This window comes from Hypoxylon trugodes (genome assembly GCF_022578975.1).
Source record: "Hypoxylon trugodes strain CBS 135444 unplaced genomic scaffold F4822scaffold_12, whole genome shotgun sequence".
Taxonomy (NCBI): Eukaryota; Fungi; Ascomycota; class Sordariomycetes; order Xylariales; family Hypoxylaceae; genus Hypoxylon; species Hypoxylon trugodes.
The window spans coordinates 517,534-540,556 of NW_026250027.1; the positions used below are offsets into that span (position 1 = coordinate 517,534).

General features: G+C 27.9%; 4 protein-coding genes across 4 annotated transcripts; 2 read left to right on the forward strand and 2 right to left on the reverse strand.

The window, feature by feature from the left end:
• Positions 1-15,353: 15,353 nt before the first annotated feature.
• Positions 15,354-18,880, reverse strand: F4822DRAFT_422100 (uncharacterized protein). Its single transcript, XM_051459859.1, has 4 exons — positions 16,927-18,880; positions 16,516-16,859; positions 16,204-16,455; positions 15,354-16,155 (listed from the first exon to the last, which is right to left on the reverse strand). Exons 1-4 carry the CDS (start codon positions 18,513-18,515, stop codon positions 15,962-15,964), a joined length of 2,379 nt encoding a protein of 792 aa, XP_051308855.1. The 5' UTR covers positions 18,516-18,880; the 3' UTR covers positions 15,354-15,961.
• A 149-nt stretch (positions 18,881-19,029) lies between these two features.
• On the forward strand, positions 19,030-19,794 carry F4822DRAFT_91944 (uncharacterized protein). The gene is made up of 3 exons (XM_051464164.1): positions 19,030-19,238; positions 19,285-19,694; positions 19,754-19,794. Exons 1-2 carry the CDS (start codon positions 19,092-19,094, stop codon positions 19,501-19,503), a joined length of 366 nt encoding a protein of 121 aa, XP_051308856.1. The 5' UTR covers positions 19,030-19,091; the 3' UTR covers positions 19,504-19,694; positions 19,754-19,794.
• F4822DRAFT_91945 (MFS general substrate transporter) lies at positions 19,795-21,791 on the forward strand. Its single transcript, XM_051464165.1, has 4 exons — positions 19,795-20,207; positions 20,259-21,055; positions 21,109-21,341; positions 21,447-21,791. Exons 1-4 carry the CDS (start codon positions 20,026-20,028, stop codon positions 21,708-21,710), a joined length of 1,476 nt encoding a protein of 491 aa, XP_051308857.1. The 5' UTR covers positions 19,795-20,025; the 3' UTR covers positions 21,711-21,791.
• A 107-nt stretch (positions 21,792-21,898) lies between these two features.
• Positions 21,899-22,195, reverse strand: F4822DRAFT_435008 (uncharacterized protein; the record flags this gene model as incomplete). Its single annotated transcript, XM_051462110.1, has 2 exons — positions 21,899-22,025; positions 22,083-22,195. 2 exons carry the CDS (start codon positions 22,193-22,195, stop codon positions 21,899-21,901), a joined length of 240 nt encoding a protein of 79 aa, XP_051308858.1.
• Between the last annotated feature and the right edge of the window lie 828 nt (positions 22,196-23,023).

Below are 23,023 nucleotides of genomic sequence, written 5' to 3' on the forward strand. Positions count from 1 at the left end.
TAAGATTAATTAATATATATAAAATATTATATTAAAAAAAGAAGATATCTTATCAAATTAATAACATTAATGAAAATTTTATTATCTATAATGGAAGAAAAGTTAAGAAAGAAATTATAACTTTTTTTATCTTGATCCAAGGATATCAAAAACTGGTATCTTTCAATTTTATTAATATAAATTATAAATTAATTTTAAAGAAGATATGGTTTAAAATTAATAATTTAAAAATCAACTGGATATAGGATTGATTCTATTAGGATGAATCAGAAAAAGATTCAATCCTTGAACATTGGAAAGAGGTTAATTTAAATAAATTAAAATAATAATTATAATAAATATAAATAAGCAATCTTACAAAGGAACATTCCATACCTCTATGTCTTATAATATGACACATAGATATTAAAAAATCAAATGATTAAAAATAAATTAAAATTAAAAAAAAATATATAAAAATATTTTTCAAATTATTCCAAGATAATCTAGATACAAATATAGGCATACTAAAACATAATTAATATAACCATAAAATAATATTAAAGAAAAGAGAACATCCAAAATTATATCAAGTTTATAAATTAAACCAAAATAAATTTAAAATCTTATATATTATACTCCAAAATAAAAAAATAAGAGAATTTATATAAAAATCAAAATTATTAACAGGATACCTAATTTTCTTAATATCTAAAAAGAATAAAAATAAGATATTTAAATTAAATAAGGAAGGAAAAATAATATAAAAAGATATCTATAACTACTAATAATTAAATAAAATCATGGTCAAAAATAGGTACCCTCTACTACACATTAAGAACCTAAAAGAAGAAATAAATAATAATAAATGGTTTATATTATTAAATCTAAAATTTGTTTTTAATCTTATATAAATTATTAAAGGAAATAAATGGAAAATAATTATCAAAATATTGTATGGTTATTTTAAATGCCTGGTAATACTATTTGGATTTATAAATATACTAGTCACCTTTTAACAAATAATCCAGGATATTTTACAACAATTTTTCAAAAAGAACATTTTTATATATTTAAATAATATTCTAATTTATTTAAAAATCAAAAAATAATATGAGAAGGATATACATAAGATATTTAAAGTCCTAAAAAAAACTAAACTTCTTATGGATCTAAATAAGAATAACTTCTTTATTTAAAAACTTAATTACCTTAGATATATAATCTTTTTAGGAAAAATTAAAATCCAAAAATCTAAAATATTTATAATAAAGGAATGGTTAATCTTAAAAACTATTATAAAAATATAAATCTTCTATGGTTTTTATAATTATAATAAAGCTTTAATTAAGGATTTTAAGAAAATCATAGAACCAATAATGGCTATAATATATATTAAAAATCCAAAGGATTTTAAATGGATATAAGAAGTAAAAAAAATATTCTAAGAAATAAAGAAGATTATAATAAAAGATCTAATAATAAAGTTGTCTAATTTAAATAAAAGGAAATAATTATATATTAATATCTTAAATAAAATAATGGGAGTAATATTGGAATAATTGGAAGATAATGGAAAATAATATCTAATTACCTATTTTTTTAAAACTTTTAAAAAATTAGAAATAAGATATAAAATATATGATTAAGAATTTATAACTATTTATCAAGTATTGAAGGAATGGAAATCATGAATATTAAGAATTATTAAATCTTTGGAAATTTATTTAGATTATTATAATCTTAAATCTTTCATAATCATTAAGGTTTTTAATAATAGATAATCATAATGGATAGATGATCTTATATATTTTAACTTTAAGATTTATTATATTAAGGAAAAAGAGAATATTTAGGCAGATATTCTTAATAGATTAAAGGATCTTAATACTAAAAAGGTCAGAAAAGAAAGGATAATATTCTAGAAAATATCTAATGATACCTTAATATTATTGGTGATATATTTAATTAAGTCATAACATAAATAGGAACAAAGGATCAAAAAAGAAGTCCTATAAATCAAGGATACTCTACTGATATAGGATTTTATTATTAGAGATATAATATTATATAATGGGAAAACCTATATATCATTAACACTATAAGAAAAATTTATATAAGAAATATATAAATATCCTCTATATGGACACTTAGGAATCTTTAAAACAGTTATATAACTATAAGAAATATATGATTTTCTAGGAATTAAGGAAATAATTAGAAAGGTTATTTTAAATTATAATATTTATAATAAAATTAAAAAAATTAAATATAAATTATATGGGTTTTTATAATTCATTAAGATTCTAAATAAATTATGGGATATTATTATATGGGATTTTATCATTAAACTATCTAAATTATAATATTTAATAATTAAGGAAAAATATGATAATATATAGGTTATTATTAATAAATTTATAAAATATAGATATTTTATATTATTTAAAGAAACCTATATAATTAAAGATTTAGCTTTTAAATTTGTCAAAAAAATCTTTAATAGATACAGATTATCAAGGAGAATTATTTCAGATAAAGATAGGTTTTTTATTTTGAAATTTTGGGTTAACCTAATAAAAAAGTTGGGGATTAAATAGAAGTTTTTTATAATAATTTATCTTTAGATTAATGGCCAAATAAAATAATTAAATCAAATACTGGAATAATATTTATAAAACTATGTTAATTATAAACAAAATAACTAAATAAAACTCCTATTATTTATTATATCCTTATATAATACTTTAATAAGTGATATTACTAGGATGTTACCATAGGAAGCATTATATGGATAATAAGTAGATATAGAATATAAACCATTAATAAATGAAATTACCCTAAAATTAAAAATAATATTACCTAAAATAGAAATATTTATTATTAAAATCCTAACATTGTAAATTAAACTTAGGTAACATTTTAAATTTCTATAATATAGAATGATAATATATTATAATAAAAAGAGAATTAAAGGATTAATTTTATAAAAGAGAAATAAGGTCTATCTTTTATAAAATAAATAATATTCTATATTAAAAACATCTTAGATTTGAACTAAGAGGCTAAATGAAAAGTTAGATTTTAGGAAATTAAGATCTTTCTTAATTAAAAAAATCTTTTTAAGAATAAACTATTAACTATAATTATTAATAAATATGAAATTAAGAACTAATATATTTTATATTATTATGTTTAAATTAGCATCTAAAGATATCAAAATTAAAAGAAATATTAAATTAAAAAAAGACCTAAAAAAATATGATATCGAAGCCATCTATGATTCTAGGATTATTAATAATTAGATCAAGTATTTTATTAAATGGCTTGATTATTCTAAAGAGAATAATACCTAAGAATCACAAAAATATCTTATAAATAATAGGATCCAGGAGTTAATTAAGGGTTTCCATTATCAAAACCTTAACCAACTAAGGTTAAAAAGGCTTTAATTAATGGTAATATTAAGCCAAGATCAAGGTTTATCTCAGATTAATTAAAGGTGGGGAAGACCTTGGAAGTTTCAACAGAGGAAGCAGTAATTGTTTATTAAGTTGCCTCTGTATGCTTAATGTTTTTTGATTCCTTAATATTAACAAGTTCCCTCTAAATCATCTTTATACCTTTTTTATTTAATAGACAATGCATTTTTCAGAGATGTTATAGATGGGATAATAATTCTTAGAGATGAAGTTCCTTAGCTTTCTTTTTCAATTCTAGATGATGCTTTTCTTTCCTAATCTAAGTTATGGAATTTATGGGAACCTCTTTCCTATCATATAAGATATTGGTAATCTGATATTTACAATATCTATAGACATTGGAAATATTCTTATAAACTAAATCTCTATTAAAATAATAAGAATATGGCATTATTTTAAAATTAACTTCCTTAATCTTAAGGATTAGATATTTATGGTAATTAATGGAGGAAAATTTGGGAGAATTATTGTATTTTCTTTTATTAATAAATAATATCTTAACAAGATAATAAAGAAAGGAACTTACTAGAGAATTTTTGAGATAAAAGGTTTAAGAAAGAAAAGAATAATATTATAACCTAATAATTTACAGTTATATCTTTTTAATTAAATAAGGTATCAAATACCTAATCACAGAAAAACTATAACAAATTAATCTACTTTGTCAGTTAACAGAACACAATATTCTGTTCTACTCCAGAACAGAATAGAATAAAGGAAGTGTTACTCTACCTTGCTCCAGAATAGAACAAAGTAAAAGAAATGCTGCTCTATTTTATTCTAAAGTAGAATAAAGTAAAAGAGGTGCTATTCTGCCTTACTCTAGAGTAGAACAGAGCAAAACAGGATGGAAGGAAGGATATTAAACTATATAACTATAAATATTTCCTCTATATCTAGTTATTCTTTCTATAAGCTTTTTAGTTATCAATTTAAGATTATTCTTTTGAATATAGTGAAAAGATTCTAAGCCTCTCTGACAAATAGAATATATATAATTACTTAACCTATTATTAATATTGTTACCTTTAAATTAAGAAAACCCTGGATTAGCTAATCCAGCAATAACTATACCTTTCTAAGGCATAGGTTTGTCACACAAGGGTCCTTCGTGGCTGGTTTGTGACACTTTATCTTTTAAATATTCTTTTAATAATGATTTTATAAACTTTCTTATAATTTTATTTTTTACATTTTTAGGATCATTTTTTATTATTTTTAAATATATATCTTAAGTTTTATGAGTTATTAAGATTATAATAATAATAATTTATTTGTTTAATCAATCATATATAATATATCAATTTTAATTTAGGAGTTTAATTCCATCCTTTCCTATTATTAAGATCCCATTAATCCCATATTATTTATTAATATAATTATATTCTATCAAAATATATTAAAATAATACTCTTATCCAATAATAATATAACAAAGATATTTTAATTATTAACTTATATTAAAAACATTATTTTTTTTTTATTTTTTTTTTCCATATTCCAGTCCACGTCCCATAATGATTCTTATACATTTAAAGAAAAACTGGATTCTTTTAAAGAAATATTTGTTTCTTTTTCTTTAAAATCTTTTATATTTATTATACCAAGATCCCATAATTAATTCATTTAATTTATAAAGTTTTTTATCTTTATTTATTAAATGACTTTATCATAATTTGATAATGGATTTTCTTCTTCTTCCTCCTTCTTAATAATATCAAATATTCCTAAGATTAAGGATCCTAATGTTATCATTATTATATTAACTGATCTTTCTTTTAAGATTTATAATTATTTCTTAGATTTCTTATATTAACTTTTATAATATCCTATTTCTTAGTAATTATAACATTTAATTTTACTTAAATCCTTTTTAAGTTTTTTATCATTATTGATTATATTAAGGTTTTAAATTTTAATTGATTCCCTTTTTTTTTAATTCTTTATCACTTTAAAACTTCTTTTTTTCTTATTATATCTTTTATATAACCTATTATCATGAAGAATTACCTTAATCATATATTCATTAATAATGACAAGTTGTTCCTTTTTAAAAAGTTTATCCTTTATTTAAATAACCATTTCCTTATAAAAATAATTAAATTATATATTTTTAAATAATTATTTTATAATTATAAGTTATTTAAATTTTATCATATAAAAAGCAATCCATTTTTTCTATCTGAGATAACAGATGGCCTTTTATATTTCCTTTTTTTTAAGTAATTTATTAAACATTATTTATATTTTATTTTCAAAATGTTCATATAACTTAAAAATATATTGAAACTTCTTTAACTCTTTTTTGGTAATATTGAAATGATTTTCTAAAATGGGTTAAAATTATATGAAAATAATTTCATTTAAGAATTAAATAATAATAAATATCTATTATTTTTTCTATGATAAATTTTCTTTATAAAAAAATAAATAAAGTTTTATATATATAAATTAATAGATTTATTAATTTATATCTTTTAATAAATAGAAAAAAGGTTATTATTTTTTCTTTCTTTAATTAGGATCCTCCACCTTCCTTTTCCTTCCTATCTTTTTCATCCCTATTATTATTATTATCTGGTGGTCCAGGAGGTGTTAAAGATTGAGGAGATGCTGGTTATTAAGAGGGTATTAGTTATTAAGAGGTCCTTAATGGGGGCCTTTTAGGGACCTTCCCTAATCTAGCTTCCTTTAGTGTTAATTCCTTCTTAAACCTCCTAATTTCCCTAAAGGCAGCTATTATCCTAGCTTGTTAATTAGGAGTCTCTTCCTTTTCTTAGTTATCTTCTCTTATTCTGACGTTAATTTCTTCCTAAGTCTTCAATTTTGGGCCTTGTAAATGTGTCTTAAGAGGTATTATTTTATTAATGAATTAAAATACTTTTTTTATTAATAATAGATTCTAAATGATATGAATAAATATAGATGTTCTGGATAGTAATAAATTAAACTATTATAAATTATCTAGATCCTCATTTTGAAATTCTTTTTTATTTAATTTTTCTTTACTTTCTAGGTTAAAATCTATTAGTTTATTTTATATCTAATTATAATATTTTTTAAAAGGTAATTCTTAAAAGGTATAAAGATTTTTTATTTTATTTTTAAAGATTAATAAAATAAGGGAAGGTTTAATTAATAATAATAAAAAGATATCTTATAAATAATTCATATCATTTCTTAACCTAATATTAATATTAATTAAAGAGTTATTAAAATATGATAAACCTATGTTTTAAAAAGATATAATCATTACTGGATTGGTTAATCTAAGGTATCTTAATTTGAAAATAATAATATTAATAGTAGGTTAAATGATTAAATATGTTCTATTTATTAAAAAAGTTTAAAATTCTTTCATTATATTTAAAAGAATAATCTTAAATTAATAATTAAAGAACTATAGAAAGAATAATTAGATATATAAGAAATACCTATGATTATATAGTTATTCCTCCTTCTTTTTTTATCTTTAAGATTGATTATAATATATTATAATGTATTATAATGTATTGTAATATGTTGCATCTTAGCATATCAAACTGGAGTTTAATCGTAATAGGTTACCCATACTCTATCCTTTATGGTCTTAATAAGGGTCCTTCGTGGCTGGTTTGTGACAATTGTCACAAACTAGTTTAGGGACAACCAGTTAAGCTATAAAGCAAAAGCTTCCCAGTGACTAATTGGTCACTGTTCTCCAATTTTATATTATATATATTATTTTATAATTTAGAATATAATATCATATCTTTTTTTTTATAAAGTATGTCTTTATATTATATTATATAAGGAAAACCAGGCCTTATACCTCCTGGTATGCATATTGTATTATAAGGTAGATAAAGCCTTATACCTATACATTAAGAATATAATATAGGGAAATTCTAAGGTTCCAAACTAGTAACACCCTTATTAACTAGGCCCTTTTGCCTGTCTATTATCGATATTACCTAAAAGCTTAGAAAGTAATAAAGCTTTTATTTAATAACTATAAGAATTAAATCCACATCTCTTATTTTAGCAAATAAAATTGGTCATTATATCATAAACTAGTTTAGGGACAACCAGTTGAACCATAAAACAAAAGCTTCTTAATGATCAATTAATCATTGTATCATAACCCAACAACTTACAGTCACATCCTTCTAACCAGGTAGGGCATCAGGCATCTAATCATAAAGAAATTATGATAAATAATCTGTTCTGTTAGTTAATAAAATATAATATTCTATTTTGTTCCAGAATAGAATAGAGTAGAAGAGGTGTTGCTCTAGCTGGCTTTAGAGTAAAAGAGAATAAAGTAAGATAGAAAGAAAAATATTAAATTATATAATCATAAGTATTTCCTTTATATCTAATTATTTTTTTATAAGTTCTTTAATTATTAATTTAAGATTATTCTTTTAAATATAATAAAAAAACTTTAAACTTCTTTAATAAATAAAATGTATTTAATTATTTAACCTATTATTAATATTGTTATTTTTAAAATTAAGAAATCCTGGATTAGCCAATCTAATAATGATTATACCTCTTTAAGACATAGGTTTGTTATATTTTAATAATTTTTTAATTAATATCAATACTAGGTTAAGAAATGGTATGAACCATCTATAGAATATCCCTTTATCATCATTAATTAAACCTTCTTTTATTTTATTAATCTTTAAAAATAAAATAAAAAATTTCTATATTTTCTAAAAATTATCTTTTAAAAAATATTATAATTAAATATAGAATAAATTAATAGATCCTAACCTAAAAAGCAAAGAAGAATCAGATAAGAAGGAACTTTAGAATAAAGATTTAAATAATTTATAATAGTTTAATCTATTACTACCTAGAATATCTATATCTATTCATACCATTCAGAATCTATTATCAATAAAGAAAATATTTTAATTCATTAATAAAATAATGCCACCTAAAATATATTTATAAGTTCTAAAATTAGAGATAAGGAAGGAAATTAATGTCAGGATAGGAGAGGAGGACCAGGAGGAAGAAAAAGCCCTTAATTAATAAATTAAAATGGTGGTTATCTTTAAAGAGATCAAAAGGCTTGAAAAAGAATTAACCTTAAAAAAGGTTAGATTTAAGAAAATCCTTAAAGGATCCCCATTAAGAACCTCTTAATAACCAATATCCCCCCAACCTTTAACACCCCCTGGACCTCTAGACAATAATACTAATGATAATAGAAAAGATAAGAAAAAAAAGGAAGATGGAAATCTCTAACTAAGGAAGGAAAGAATAATAATCCCTTTCCCATTTATTAAAAGATATAAATTAATGGATTTATTAATTTATAATGGAATTTTAGATATTAAGGATTGATTTATATATATAAAACTTTATTTATTCTTTTATAAAGAAAATTTATTATAAAAAGAATAATAGGTATTTATTATTATTTAATTCTTAAATAAAATTGCTTTTATATGGTTTTAACCTATTTTAGAAAACCATTTTAATATTATCAAAGAGGAGTTAAAAGAATCTTAATATATCTTTAAATTATATGAATATTTTAAAAGCAAAATATAAATGATGTTTGGTAAATCATTTAAAAAAGAAGAAGCATGGAAGGCCATCTATTATCTTAGACAGAAAGGATAAATTATATTTTATATAATAGAATTTAAGTAATTTATAATTATAAGATAATTATCTAAAGATATATAATTTAATTATTTTTATAAAGGAATGATTATCTAGATAAAGGATAAATTTTCTAAAGAAGAATAACCTGCCACCATTAATAAATATATGACCAGGATAATTTTTTATAATAATAGATTATATAAAAGATATAATAAGAAAAAGAAAGGTTCTAAAGTAATAAAAAATCAAGAAAAAAAAGAATTAACCAAGATTTAGAGCCTAAATATAATTAGTAATGATAGGAAATCCAAGAAGGATTTAAGCAAAATCAAATACTATAATTACCAAGAAATAGGATATTATAAGAGTTAATATAAGAAACCTAAGAAATAATCATAAGTCTTAAAAGGAAGATTAGCTAATATAATAATGATAATATTGGGATCTTTAATTTTAAGAATATTTAATATTATCAAAGAAAAGAAAGAATAAGAAAACCCATTACTAAATTATAATAAAGCTATTTAATAAATAAAAATAAAAAGTTTCATGGACTAAATAAATTAATTATGGAATCTTAATATAATAAATATAAGAAACTCCAAAAAAGAAGAAATAAATATCTCTTCAGAAGAATCCAGTTCTTTTTTGGATGAATAAAGACCATTATGAGACATGGATTGGAATGTGGAAGGAGAAGTAATGTTTTTAATATAGGTTGATAATTAGAATATCTTTGTTATATTATTACTAGATGAGAATATTATTCTGATATATTTTGATAGAATGTAACTACATCAGCAAGTGGTATGGGACCGATAGGATTCTAATAATAAGGGAAGATGGAATTAAATCTTTAAACCAGAATTGGTATATTATGTATAATTAATTAAATAAATAAATTATTATTATTATAATCTTAGTAACCTAATGGACTTAAAATATAAACCCAAAAATATAAAAGATGGAATTACAGGAAAGCCTATAGGATCATTACTAAAAAAATATTTAAAAGGTAAGGAATATTGGAATTATTTACCTTAAATATATTTAAAAATCTAGATTATAAAAGGGTAATCAAAAATAGATGAGACTGGGAATTCGCATGACAATGTTATAAAAACATATATAAGGTCTCTTATATATTACTTTATAAAGAAAAATAAGGCATAATCACCTTAATTAAACCTGTTTATAAATATTTAAAACAAATGGCTTAATATTTAAATATTATTTTAAATAAATATTATGAACAGATATTACTATAATATAAGGAGATGATTAATCAATCTTAAAAGGAAATATAATATTTAAAAAATAAAATTATGATTTTTTAAGGAAGAATTAAACAACTAATAGATTTATTATAAGGAATGATTAATATAATTAATAAATAATAAAATATAATAGAGAAACTACTGAAAATCTTATAGATAATATTAAATAAAGTTAAATTAATATATTTAATAAGAATAATTAAGGGACCTTATTTAATTATAAAAATAATATAAAAAAGATATAAATTTAATATCTTAATTAATTCAGGATATATAATTAATTTAATCCATCCAAGATTGGTTAATATATATAAAATACTATATTAAAAAAAGAAAATGCCTTATCAAGTTAATAACATTGATAGAAGCCTTATTACCTATGATGGAGGAAAAATCAAAAGAGAAATTATAGTTCTTTCTATCTTAATCTAAGGATACCAAGAATTAATATCTTTTAATCTTATTGACATAAATTATAAATTAATTTTAAGAAAGATATGGTTTAGAATTAATAACCTAAGAATCAATTAGGTATATAATCAACTCTATTAGGATAAATTAGAAAAAGATTCAACCCCTAAATATCAGAAAAAAGCCAATTTAAGTAAATCAAAATAACAATTATAATAAGTGTAAATAGGCAACCTCATAAAGCAATATTCCATACCTTTATGCCTTATAATATGATATACAGATATTAAAGAATTAAATGACCAAAAATAAATCAAAATTAAAGAAAAATATGTAAAAATATTTCCAAAATTATTCCAGGATAATCCAAATATGGATATAGGTATACTAGAACATAATTAATATACCCATAAAATAATATTAAAGAAAAGAGAATATCCAAAACTATACCAAATTTATAAATTAAATTAAAATAAATCTAAAGCCTTATATGTTATATTTTAAAATAAGGAAACAAAAGGGTTTATATAAAAATCAAAATTATCAATAGGATACCCAATCTTTTTAATATCTAAAAAGAATAAAAATAAAATATCTAAACTAAATAAAAAAGGAAAAATAATATGGAAGGATGTTTATAATTATTGATAATTAAATAAGATCATAGTTAAAAATAAGCACCTTTTACCATATATTAAGAGTTTAAAGGAAGAAATAAATGATGATAAATGGTTTATATCATTAAATCTAAAATTTGTTTTTAATCTTATATAAATCACTAAGGAAAATGAATAAAAAATAATTATCAAAATATTATATAATTATTTTAAATATTTAATAATGTTATTTAGATTTATAAATACACTAACCATCTTTTAATAAATAATCCAGGATATTCTATAATAATTCCTTGGAAAAAATACTTTTATATATTTAGATGATATTCTAATCCATTTAAAAATCAGAAAACAATATAAAAAAAATGTATATAAAATATTCAAAGCCTTAAAAAAAGTTAAATTTCTTATAGACCTAGATAAAAATAATTTTTTCATCTAAAAACTTAACTACCTTAGATATATAATCTCTTTAGGAAGAATTAAGATCTAGAAATCCAAAATATCCATAATTAAGAAATAATTAATCCTAGAAATCATTATAGGAGTATAAGCTTTTTATAATTTTTATAATTATAATAAAACCTTAATTAAGGATTTTAAGAAAATTATGGAATTAATAATAGCCATAATATATGTTAAAAATCCAAAAGATTTTAAATAGATATAAAAAATAAAAAAGGTATTCCAAGAAATAAAGAAGATTATAATAAGAGATTTAGTAATAAGGTTACCTAATTTAAATAAAAAGAAATAATTATATATCAATATTTTAAATAAAACAATAGGAATAATATTCTAGAAAATATCTAATAATACCCTAATATTATTAGTAATATATCTAACCAAACCATAATATAAATAAGAATAAAGGATTAAAAAAAAAACCCTATAAATTAAGGATATTCTATTAATATAAGATTTTATTATTAAGGATATAATATCATATAATAAAAAAATTTATATATTATTAACACTATAGGAGGAATTTATATAAACATTTAAGAATCTTTAAGATAATTATATAATTATAAGAAATATATGACTTTCTAAGAATCAAAAGGATAGTCAAGAAGATTATCTTAAATTATAATATTTATAATAAAGTTAAAAAAGCTAAATATAAACCATATAGATTTTTATAACTTATTAAGATTCTAAATAAACCATGGGATATTATTATATAAGATTTTATTACCAAATTACCTAAATCATAATATCTAATAATCAAGGAAGAATATAATAATATATAGGTTATTATTAATAAATTTATAAAGTATAGATACTTTATGCTATTTAAAGAAACCTATATAATCAAAGATTTAGCTTTTAAATTTATTAAAAAAATCTTTAATAAACATAGGCTATCAAAGAGGATTATTTTAGATAGAAATAAGTTCTTTATTTTAAAATTTTGGATTAACCTAATAAAAAGACTAGGGATCAAACAAAAGCTTTCTATAATAACTTATCCTTAAACTGATGGCCAAATAGAGCAACTAAATCAGATATTAGAGCAATACCTATAGAATTATATTAATTATAAATAAGATAATTAGGTAGAACTTTTATCATTTGTTATATCCTTATATAATATTTTAATAAATAATATTATCAAGATATCATTATAGGAAACATTATATAAATAATAAGTAAATATAAAATAAAAACCATTAATAAACAAGGTTACCCCAGAATTGAAAATAATACCATCTTAAATAGAAACATTTATTATTAAAATTCTAATATTATAAATTAAATTTAGATAATATTTTAAATTCTTATAGAAACAAATAATAATATATTATAATAAAAAGAGAATTAAAGAACCAATTTTATATAAAAGAAATAAGGTCTATTTTTTATAAAATAAATAATATTTAATATTAAAGATATTATAGATTTAAACTAAAAGATTAAATAAAAAATTAGATTTTAAGAAGTTAAGATCTTTTTTAATTAAAGAAATCTTTTTAAACATAAATTATTATTTATAATTACTAATAAATATAAAATTAAAAACTAATGTATTTTATATTATTATGTTTGAATTAGTGTCTAAAAATGTCAAATTTGAGGGAAGTATTAAATTAGAAGAGGATCTAAAAGAATATAACATTAAGGTCATTTAGGATTCTAAAATTATTAATGATTAAATTAAATATTTTATTAAATGATTTAATTATTTAAAAAAGAATAATATCTAAAAATTATAGGAATATCTTATAAATAAAAAGGTTTAAAGATTAATTAAGGATTTTTATTATTAAAACCTTGATTAATTAAAGTTAGAAAGGCCTTAGTTAATGGTAACATTAGATTAAGATTGAAATTTATTTTGGATTAATTAAAGGTAAGGAAAATTTTAGAAGTTTTAACAAAAGGAATAATAATTGTCTGTTATATTACCTCTATATATTCAGTGTTTTCTAATTCTTTAATATTAATAAACTCTTTTTGGATCATTTTTATATCCTTTTTATTTAATAAATAATATATTTTTTAAAAATGTTATAAATGGAATAATAATTCTTAAAGACAAAGTTCTTTAATTTCCTTTTTTAATTCTAAATGATATTTTTCTTTTTTAATCTAAGCCATGGAATTTATGGGAATTTCTTTTCTATTATATAAAATATTAATAATCTAATATTTATGATATCTATGGATATCAGAAATATTCTTATATATTAAACCTTTATTAAAATAATAAATATATAATATTATTTTAAAATTAGTCTCCTTAATTTTAAGGATTAGATATTTATAATAATTAATAGAAAATAATTTAGAAGAACTGTTATATTTCTTCTTATTAATGGAAATGGATGATATCTTGACAAAATAATGAGAAAGAAAAGAATTTATTAGAGAATTTTTAAAATAAAAGATTTAAGGAAGAAAAAAATAATATTATAATCTAATAACTTATAATTATATTTTTTTAATTAAATAAGATATCAGATATTTAATTATAGAGAAATTATAATAAATAATTTATTTTATTAATTAATAAAACATAATACTCTATCTTATTCCAGAATAGAATAAAGTAAAGGAAATATTACTTTAATTGGCTCCAGAATAAAAGAAAGCAAAATAAAATGGAAGGAAAGATATTAAACTATATAATCATAAGTATTTCCTTTATATTTAATTATTTTTTTTATAAGCTCTTTAATTATTAATCTAAGATTATTCTTTTAAATATAATAAGAAGATTTTAAGCCTCTCTAACAAATAGAATATATTTAATTATTTGACCTATTATTAATACTGTTACCTTCAAAATTAAAAAATCCCGGATTAGCTAATCCAACAATGACTATACCTCTCCAAGGCATAGGTTCGTCACACATTGTTCTCCAATTCTATATTATATATGTTACCTTACAGCTTAGAATGTAACAACAATAACTTAATATTTTATAATTATATATTTATAAATTAAATAAAATAAAAGGAAGTGCTGTTTTATTTAATATTAAAATAAAAAAAAGTAAAAGATAACTAGAAAAAAAGAATATTAAATTATATAATTATAATTATTTCTTATATATTTAATTACTTTTTTTATAATTCTTTAATTATTAATTTAAGATTATTCTTTTAAATATAATAAGAAAATTTTAAGCTTTTTTAACGAATAAAAACCTATTTAATTATTTAATTTATTATTAATATTATTATTTTTAAATTAAGATATCTCGGATTAGTTAATCTAGTAATGACTATACCTTTTTAAAACATAAGTTTATCACAAATAAGTTAAAAAATATTTAAGTTATGACATATATATATTTTATTTTTAACTATTTTATTTAATTAATTATTTAAAATAAAATAAAAATATATTATATTTTCTTTTTTTATCGATAAGCTGCCAGCTGCCACGACAGTCTTGGCAAACACTTTGTAAACATTCTACAAATTAGTCACTTTTATACTCTGTATTTAGTACAGCTCTATTTTAATAGTCTTTCATTATAGATATTCTTCTAGGTCGTCGCATGTCTTCCCCCTATTATCGTGTATTAGTCTGCGACCGTATCTTCACCCGAGGCCATTCGCAGAGCCATTGCCCCCAAAGTACCCAGGATATATATCTGCTACCTTTACACGGTAAATCATCCATGGTCTATGGTGCAAGCTTAGTTGTTATCCTAGTATGACGGCAGCATCTGCGCTTTATATTGTCATGCTTACGTAAGCGATGCCCCTTTTTAGCACCTGGGAGATCGTATCCCACAATTTATCAAAGGTCCCATGCCTTAGCCGCCTTTGCTCCTCTTCAGGACGCCCACGCAGAGATCTCTATGTTCGCTCCGGCGAGTGAGATGCCAATCCGACCTTTGACAATTGGTTTAAAAGGCCAGGAGAAAGAACTACTACAAGAACTACCATGTATATACACAAATGACCCCTCTTCTAAATAATTCCTTTGTCCTTATGTGCGGCAAGGCCTGGCTGAGTGAGTTATTTCTAAATCGATACGTATGAACAAAGTCTAGAGTCAGTTGATTACATAATCAATACCCCTTTTCGTACCTTAGCCCTCGACGAAGGGCAAACGGTAGTGTGCTTATATATTAGCAATGGAATTCCCCAGACATTGGCCCAGACAGATACCCATCCTCGTTAGTAAAAGTCAAATGAAATAGATCCTGTTTATTATGAACCATTTCGGCTAGTTCAGGGGGCAGAGACATAACACCCCATCGAAGCTTACTTCTAGAAAGCTCGAGCAGAAATTCCCGGTCGTGAGAACGGCCCATCTCAGTATCTGTATAGGTAAATAAATGATTTTTGTAGCAAATGTGGGTGTACTTGCCTTCATCTCCTGAATTATCATCAGACGTGGTAGGTGGAACATGAAGATGGCAAGCTGCTGAAAGCACTAATGAATCGCATGCGCCGATGACCATATCACCCGGAATACGACGGATTCCAAATAAAATAGGTATAAAAACAACAATGACGCTCATCGAGAAGAATATTAATATCGCGAGGGGGTAAAAACCCAGGACGGCTTCTGCGCCATTGAGTGCGACGCCGCTATCATAATACGGATTGAATAGATATCCTAAGGTTTTTTCTTGTTTTAGAAAATAAAAATTTCAGAGCGGCGATTTAGGGTGATTACCTCCATAGCTCACGAAGAGAAACGTAGAATTAGAAGCGAGCCAGTGCAAGACTGTACTGGTAATCAAGAGGGGTATGCTATATTTGCAGGGTAACTGGAGCCAATACGTCGAGACTTGTTCACCTGTAGGGTATGAAACTCGAAGGGGCTTATATGGTGTCAAACTGTAAGAGTTGAATTCTTTCTCGGCTACTAGGCGAGTGAAAAAGGAGTTATATGAAAAGAAGCAGTACGATAATATGAACTGCGGTAAATTCGCCACGAGCAACGTAGGCAAATACCCGTTTATGTTGACAAAGCTGCCCACAAAGAATGGCACGCCAGATTCTCCAATACTGTTGCGGCTGCTCCAACGTCAGCATCATGAGAAATCCAAGAACCCACATTACGAGTAACACGGCATTGACTTACCCATCCAGCCTTCTCATAACGTCTACTTGGATAGCGTAATATAACCCGACACACAAGCACAATATGATGGGTGCAAAAGTGCTAGACCAAGCAGATTTCGGGATAGCGGATATAATTTTATTAGTTTTGTGGTTCCTCCAGCGGCGTGGTTGGGTCCTTTCACTAGGCCCCATGGTGCCATCGGACTGGAGCTTCCTATGGGCCCCGGACTGTAACTGAAGACTATCGGAAATACTCAAAGTGCCGAACCCTAGAGTTATAGGATCAGGATTCAAGATAAAAGATCCTAAGGCGTCTCCGAGAGTGACCAGTGATTCGGATAGAAGATAATAAATAATAAGTGTACAAATGAAGACCTTTGAGAAGACGCAGACGATGGTGGCAAGCAATAGGACGTTGGAAAGTTCTACTCGGCAGATGTTAGCAGGCGAGGGTTCGGCTAGACAATACCGCACGCTGAGTGTGTTGAATTTATCATTATAGCCAAGCCGTTCTTTGTTGGGCACGTCGCATGCCGGTAAGGGAGGAGTCCAGACGGATCCCGATGTGCTCGACATATTCGTCAATGGGTAGGCGGTGCCCAATCCAAGCACCCACCCACAAGTGTTCGTGCAAATTGAGGTCTTCGCATCTCTGAATACAGGAGACGTAGTAAGGGTAGTTGCACACTGGGTTGAATACCACAATGAGTTGAGACTATCCCATGGTATGTGATGTTCCCAGGTGGACTCTAACTCGTTATACGGATCGCTGAAGACACCAGACAGCATCCATCCGCCCGATCTATTGGTACCGGTATCAACAACGATAACCACATCCCTATATTTATTTCTCGGTTTGCAAGATGCATATTCTTCTAGGCATTCTTGTGAGGTCATATTATTCCATAACTTGGATTCGTTCGCTGTTTTCGTGATTTTTAGGTTAACAAGTGACGACCTATCCCAATACTCTGTTAGCGCTACGTGCTCTCCAAAGCCCGACATCTTTGAGCACTCCGCGTGATTGTGGGTTGAACTATCCCATCCAGTGCTAGGAATTCCTGCATTCATCAAACTTGCTCCTGGTGGGAAGAAGCTAACTTCCTGAGAGCTAAAAGAACTTGACGCGATAGTAAGGCGCCAGTCCGACCCTTGAAATATTGTTTCGAAGATCGAACTGTTGAAGAAAAGATGGATTGGAATTGAGCTGGCAAGTAACACCACCCAAGCGACAGTTTTTATCCAGGAAACGTAACGAAGGTTTTTGATTGATGAGACCCCTATTTCTAACGACCGAAGTTCAGAATGGGCCCGGTCAATCTCGGCGCGGGACGGAGAACTAAGTATCTGCATAAAGAAACGGAATGATGCGAGGATGAGGCTAGAAACAATGATAAGGAATGCGTGGATTAGAAGTCCGAATCTTTTCGCTTTTACGCAATTACCCTCAAAAATGGTGGTGGTGGAGTAAACGGAAGAGCCTTCTTGCTGGATGGCCCTAACGAACCAGACAAGAAGTACAATTCCACAGCTAAGAGTGGAAATGATACTGAAAATTCCGGTACGTCTCCATCCAGGCGTGCGTATAGAATTGGTTCTGTTTTTCATTATCACTTCTGTGCTGCTATTAGCTACTAGAGAGTGTGATTTCGTGCGGCGCTGGGGGAATTCGGTGGATTAAGAGTTAAACTTAGCTTTATTTACATGGGAATGTTGATTTCAAAGAATCTTCATTGGTAAGCTAGATTCTTTACTAAGGTACGGATGAGACGGACGCCACACCGTCAGATCTTATAGCGGAATCGTCAGCGGTTACACAATCGGCAAATCGGTATACGCAGCTAAGAATCCAAGAATGGATAACCTTGGTCGAAGATAGGACTGGATTTTCATTTGTGAAACTTGTGGCGTCTTACTCCAAGGGGGATGATATGATGTCGTTTCTATTTTAAGGCATTATCATCCATCGGAACAGATCGTTCAACTTTGACGGACACTTTCTTTTTGAGGACAGGAAACCTAGCAATCGTAGGCAGCCCCCAAACTGTCTTAGAAAAAGCAAAACTCGGGCCAGGCGCCGCGGAGTTCGGTGTGTTTATAAAACAAATAACCCGCCTCTGTTGTCTAGTGTGATTCGAACTCTTCTCGTTAGACTGGTACCTAGGTAACTACCTAATAATAAATATGACATTCTTGAATATAGATCGCTCCCGAAGCCAATATGCTATCAACGACAAGATCCTACGACTGATACGGCTTCTAATATTAATATTGGTGCTATGTCTATCTTTTAGTCTACTTTACCCCGATCGTGATTTCAATCTCGCTTCGGTATGTCTTACTATAATATCAAAAGATTCGAATCTAACTAGATTAGGCCGGCTTTGTGTTACTTGGGGCGTTCATACAGGCTTTCGACTTGGATTGTGGTGGTGTATCCGAGATTAGCATGGTCATGCATCTATGCCTCGATTCAGTTTTCGCCCTTACTTCTTCGAGTATGCTATTACAATTAATTCTTCGTGGAATTGTTGATTGGAACTACCAACTGACGATGTGTTTATGGGGAGGCCTTGCGCAAGCAACACATCTCTAAACCAAGACTTACACCAGCTTACCTAGAATTTGGCCAATAGGATGTTGACTGGGGTCTTGCTCCATCGTGATCTTGGGTATTATCTAAAGTTGCGACAAGCGGTGCGACCGCGTATAATGTTCACACCTGAAGGAGATCCCGTATCGGTTACCCCTGACGAAGAATTTATCGTCTAGCCCTTCAATTTAAAGGTATCTACTCAAGCCAAATAAGTTGGTTTTATTCTCTTCTAATAAGACTTCCTATTTAGGGCCCGTTGTTGGTTATCAATAGAGTCTCTTTATAGACCTGCATTATCTCCTGTTAGTTAATGCTTGGCGGATGCTCCGCCTTCGCAATTGGCTATTCCGATGTCGTCAATTAATAGGGCGCGTAGTGGATACGGATTATCAAACGCTTTGATATTTTTTTCCTACGGCGCGGGCCGTTGCTCAAGCTCATGCACCTCCATTCGTTTTTTTTTCTTTTATTCTATCCAACTTCTCACTTTTCTTGTAGGTAAATTATACGAGAGTGCCTAATATGGACGAAACGCAGCCCCTTCTACAAGATACGAATTTAGTATACGTCGAAAGAGAAGATGATCCTTCAAGTAAGGATATCGTCGACTTCGACCCCAATGGCGATGCGGAGAATCCTATGGAATGGCCATTGGCCTATAAGTGGTTTATATCTGGTCTGCTCGCTTTTATGGCATTTACTGTGTACGCGATACTCTTTAACCTCAAATTGGACATCGCTGACCCCCATTTTAGGACGTTTACGTGTGTTTCCGTTGTGCCCGTTGCATCACGTATTGTGAAAGATCTCAACCATGGTCAATCTAGCAAATCCGCAAGTGTGCTTCTAGTGACAATTTGGGAACTTGGTGAGGCCGCTGGCCCATTGCTCATTGCGCCATTATCTGAAATTTTCGGACGCTATCCCGTTATGAATGCTGCCAATGCGCTTTTCATAGTAGCAACGATTCTTGCAGCAATATCCCAAAGCACGGCCCTTTTTATTGCCGCAAGAACTTTGACAGGACTCGCTGTAGCCTCGAATGTGTTGAACCCCGCCATCGTCGGGGACATATTTGCGAAGGAACAGAGGGGCTCCGCTATGAGCATGATCCAACTCGCTCCCTTGATCGGCGGTGCGGTTGGACCGGCTATCAGTGGGGCCATCGCCGAAACTATGGGTTGGCGAAGAACCATTTGGATGAGCGTAATTCTCGCAGTTATATGCGAAGTAGCATTCTTGACCAGCTTTCGGGAAACCTACAAGGTTCCTATCCTGAGGCGGAAAGCGGCTAGGCTCCGGCGTGAAACTGGTAACACCTCATTGCGGACTGTATTTGACGCAGATGACGGTTCGCAATCGGAGAAATTTTGGGACGCTATCGTCCGACCTTTTACTGTCCTGGCCGGTTCCAGTGTCCTACAGATCTTGTCGGTGTTTGGCTCCGTAGTTTTCACCTACTTTTACATCATGTCCACTACATTACCCGATATCCTCGAGACGACGTACGGTCTTTCACCCGCCGAAGCAGGATCGGCTTTCATGACCTATAGTATGTTTGTGTATCCCAGGTGCTAGAGGCAAACATTGCTAACAAACTTGCAGGCGTCGGCTCGGTTATCAGTGTAATCATATGCAACCTAACTCTAGATAGGATTTACATCAAACTCCGTGACTCCAATAAAGGAGTAGGCCAACCAGAGTACCGGCTTCCTCTTGTGATTATTGGCGGTTTCACACTGCCCATCATTGTCGCATGGTACGGATGGGCTGCTCAGCTACAACACCCAATTTCAACACTCCTCCTATCCGTCGCCATGGTTGGCTCTACGATGACAGTACGTATTCAAGATAACCCTAGAACATAATCCCCCGAGGCATCACGGATTGCCCCTCCTCTTTCCCATCCTGCATCGGGATATTTGCTAACCCCACACTACTAGTTTGGATTCTTGCCCTTCTACGCATATGTCGTAGATGCGTTCGGACTCTACGCTGCTTCTGCCATGACTGCAGTAATTGTTATACGATGTCTAGCTGGCACATTCCTACCCCTTGCTGCTGGATCGCTTACTAATAAGTTTGGCTATGGTCTGGGCTTTTCTATTTTAGGAGGGGCTAGTCTTCTCCTTGCCCCTATTCCGATATTCGTACTCAGGTACGGGGCGAAATGGCGACAAGGATCAAAATATACCAGAGACGAATAAGCAACCTGATTCCCCTCGAGACATGCATAGAAGGCCCGGTATTTACTTAATGATTAATAATAGAGTTCTAAATAGAAACGAACACATCCATATCCCAAAGATACGTGTTACCCCTCAACTACTGGGACAGCCAGCCTCGTGACCATTCATCAACCACTCCGATGCAGTTACAATATAACTCGTTCATTTTATTCGCATACCGTCTCATCGCTGTTCTGTTTGCATGTCATCTGAGGACCGTACGGCTTAACGCCACAAGCCCCATAAAGATCAGCCGAGCCACCATGACACTCATAAATATTGTTCGCCTCGTCTCTAGATCTCGATCAGCATTTATTTTCGCCTGGTATTTCGCATTTGGGGAAAACTTACCTGCCATCTCCGCACAGATGAGCGCCATCGTTCCATCCCTGGTAATTAGGGGTACCGCAGAGTCCTAGTCCGACGCCCAAAGTCGCGAGGACGAAAAGAGTGGAAGTCTTCATTATGGTGTAGTGGTTCTCGCTAAGGTAGTGGTAATTGACGGTTTGTTCGTAAGGTTGAACAAAATTTACTCGAAGGGAAAATAAAGGGCGAATGGAGGCAACTTATATACCACTTGAGCAAGGAGGATAAACTCTTCCAGGCGACCCACGGACACGTCTAAATATATAATCACCCCTGTATTTGTTGGTTCTGTTGGTTGAAAGATTCAAGACCAAATTTGTCCTTGGCCCCTAATATTAGTTGTGATCAACGATATCCTGTCCATTCCAACAATGGCGGTGACCAAATATAATTGCGATTTAGACTAGAAAAGCTATTACGCAACTCATAAGGCACAGCTTATAATTTTTCAAGTACACGACCCCTGTCATGACTCCAACCATATGAGGGGGTTAATAACTCTGTTGTTGCGCGAGGAGATCGCAAGTAACTGCTACGGAAGCTATAGTATACATACAAGAATGACTTCTTTGTTCCAAGGACTCCCTTGCCTCCACATCGGCGATAAGGAGTCCCTCCGATACTTCCCAGGATGTATCCCTTTGTATGGCTTTAACTACTGACAACCCCTATAAATTTATAATAAAGTTGATTTTGGTTTCACTACTTCCGAATATCGTCATACGCGTTTCTTCTTTTGATCGTACTAGTAAGCATCCTTGAGTTGGGGTTATGATCAGGGTTAGGGTTGGGGTTGATGACACCAACACGCCACAAATGAAGACATGGTCCTTATTTAAATATATAGGAAGCGCTTCCCCAACAATGAGGGCTAATTGTCTTATGGCGCAGTTATTGCATCTAAGTTTAACATGTTACACTTATGT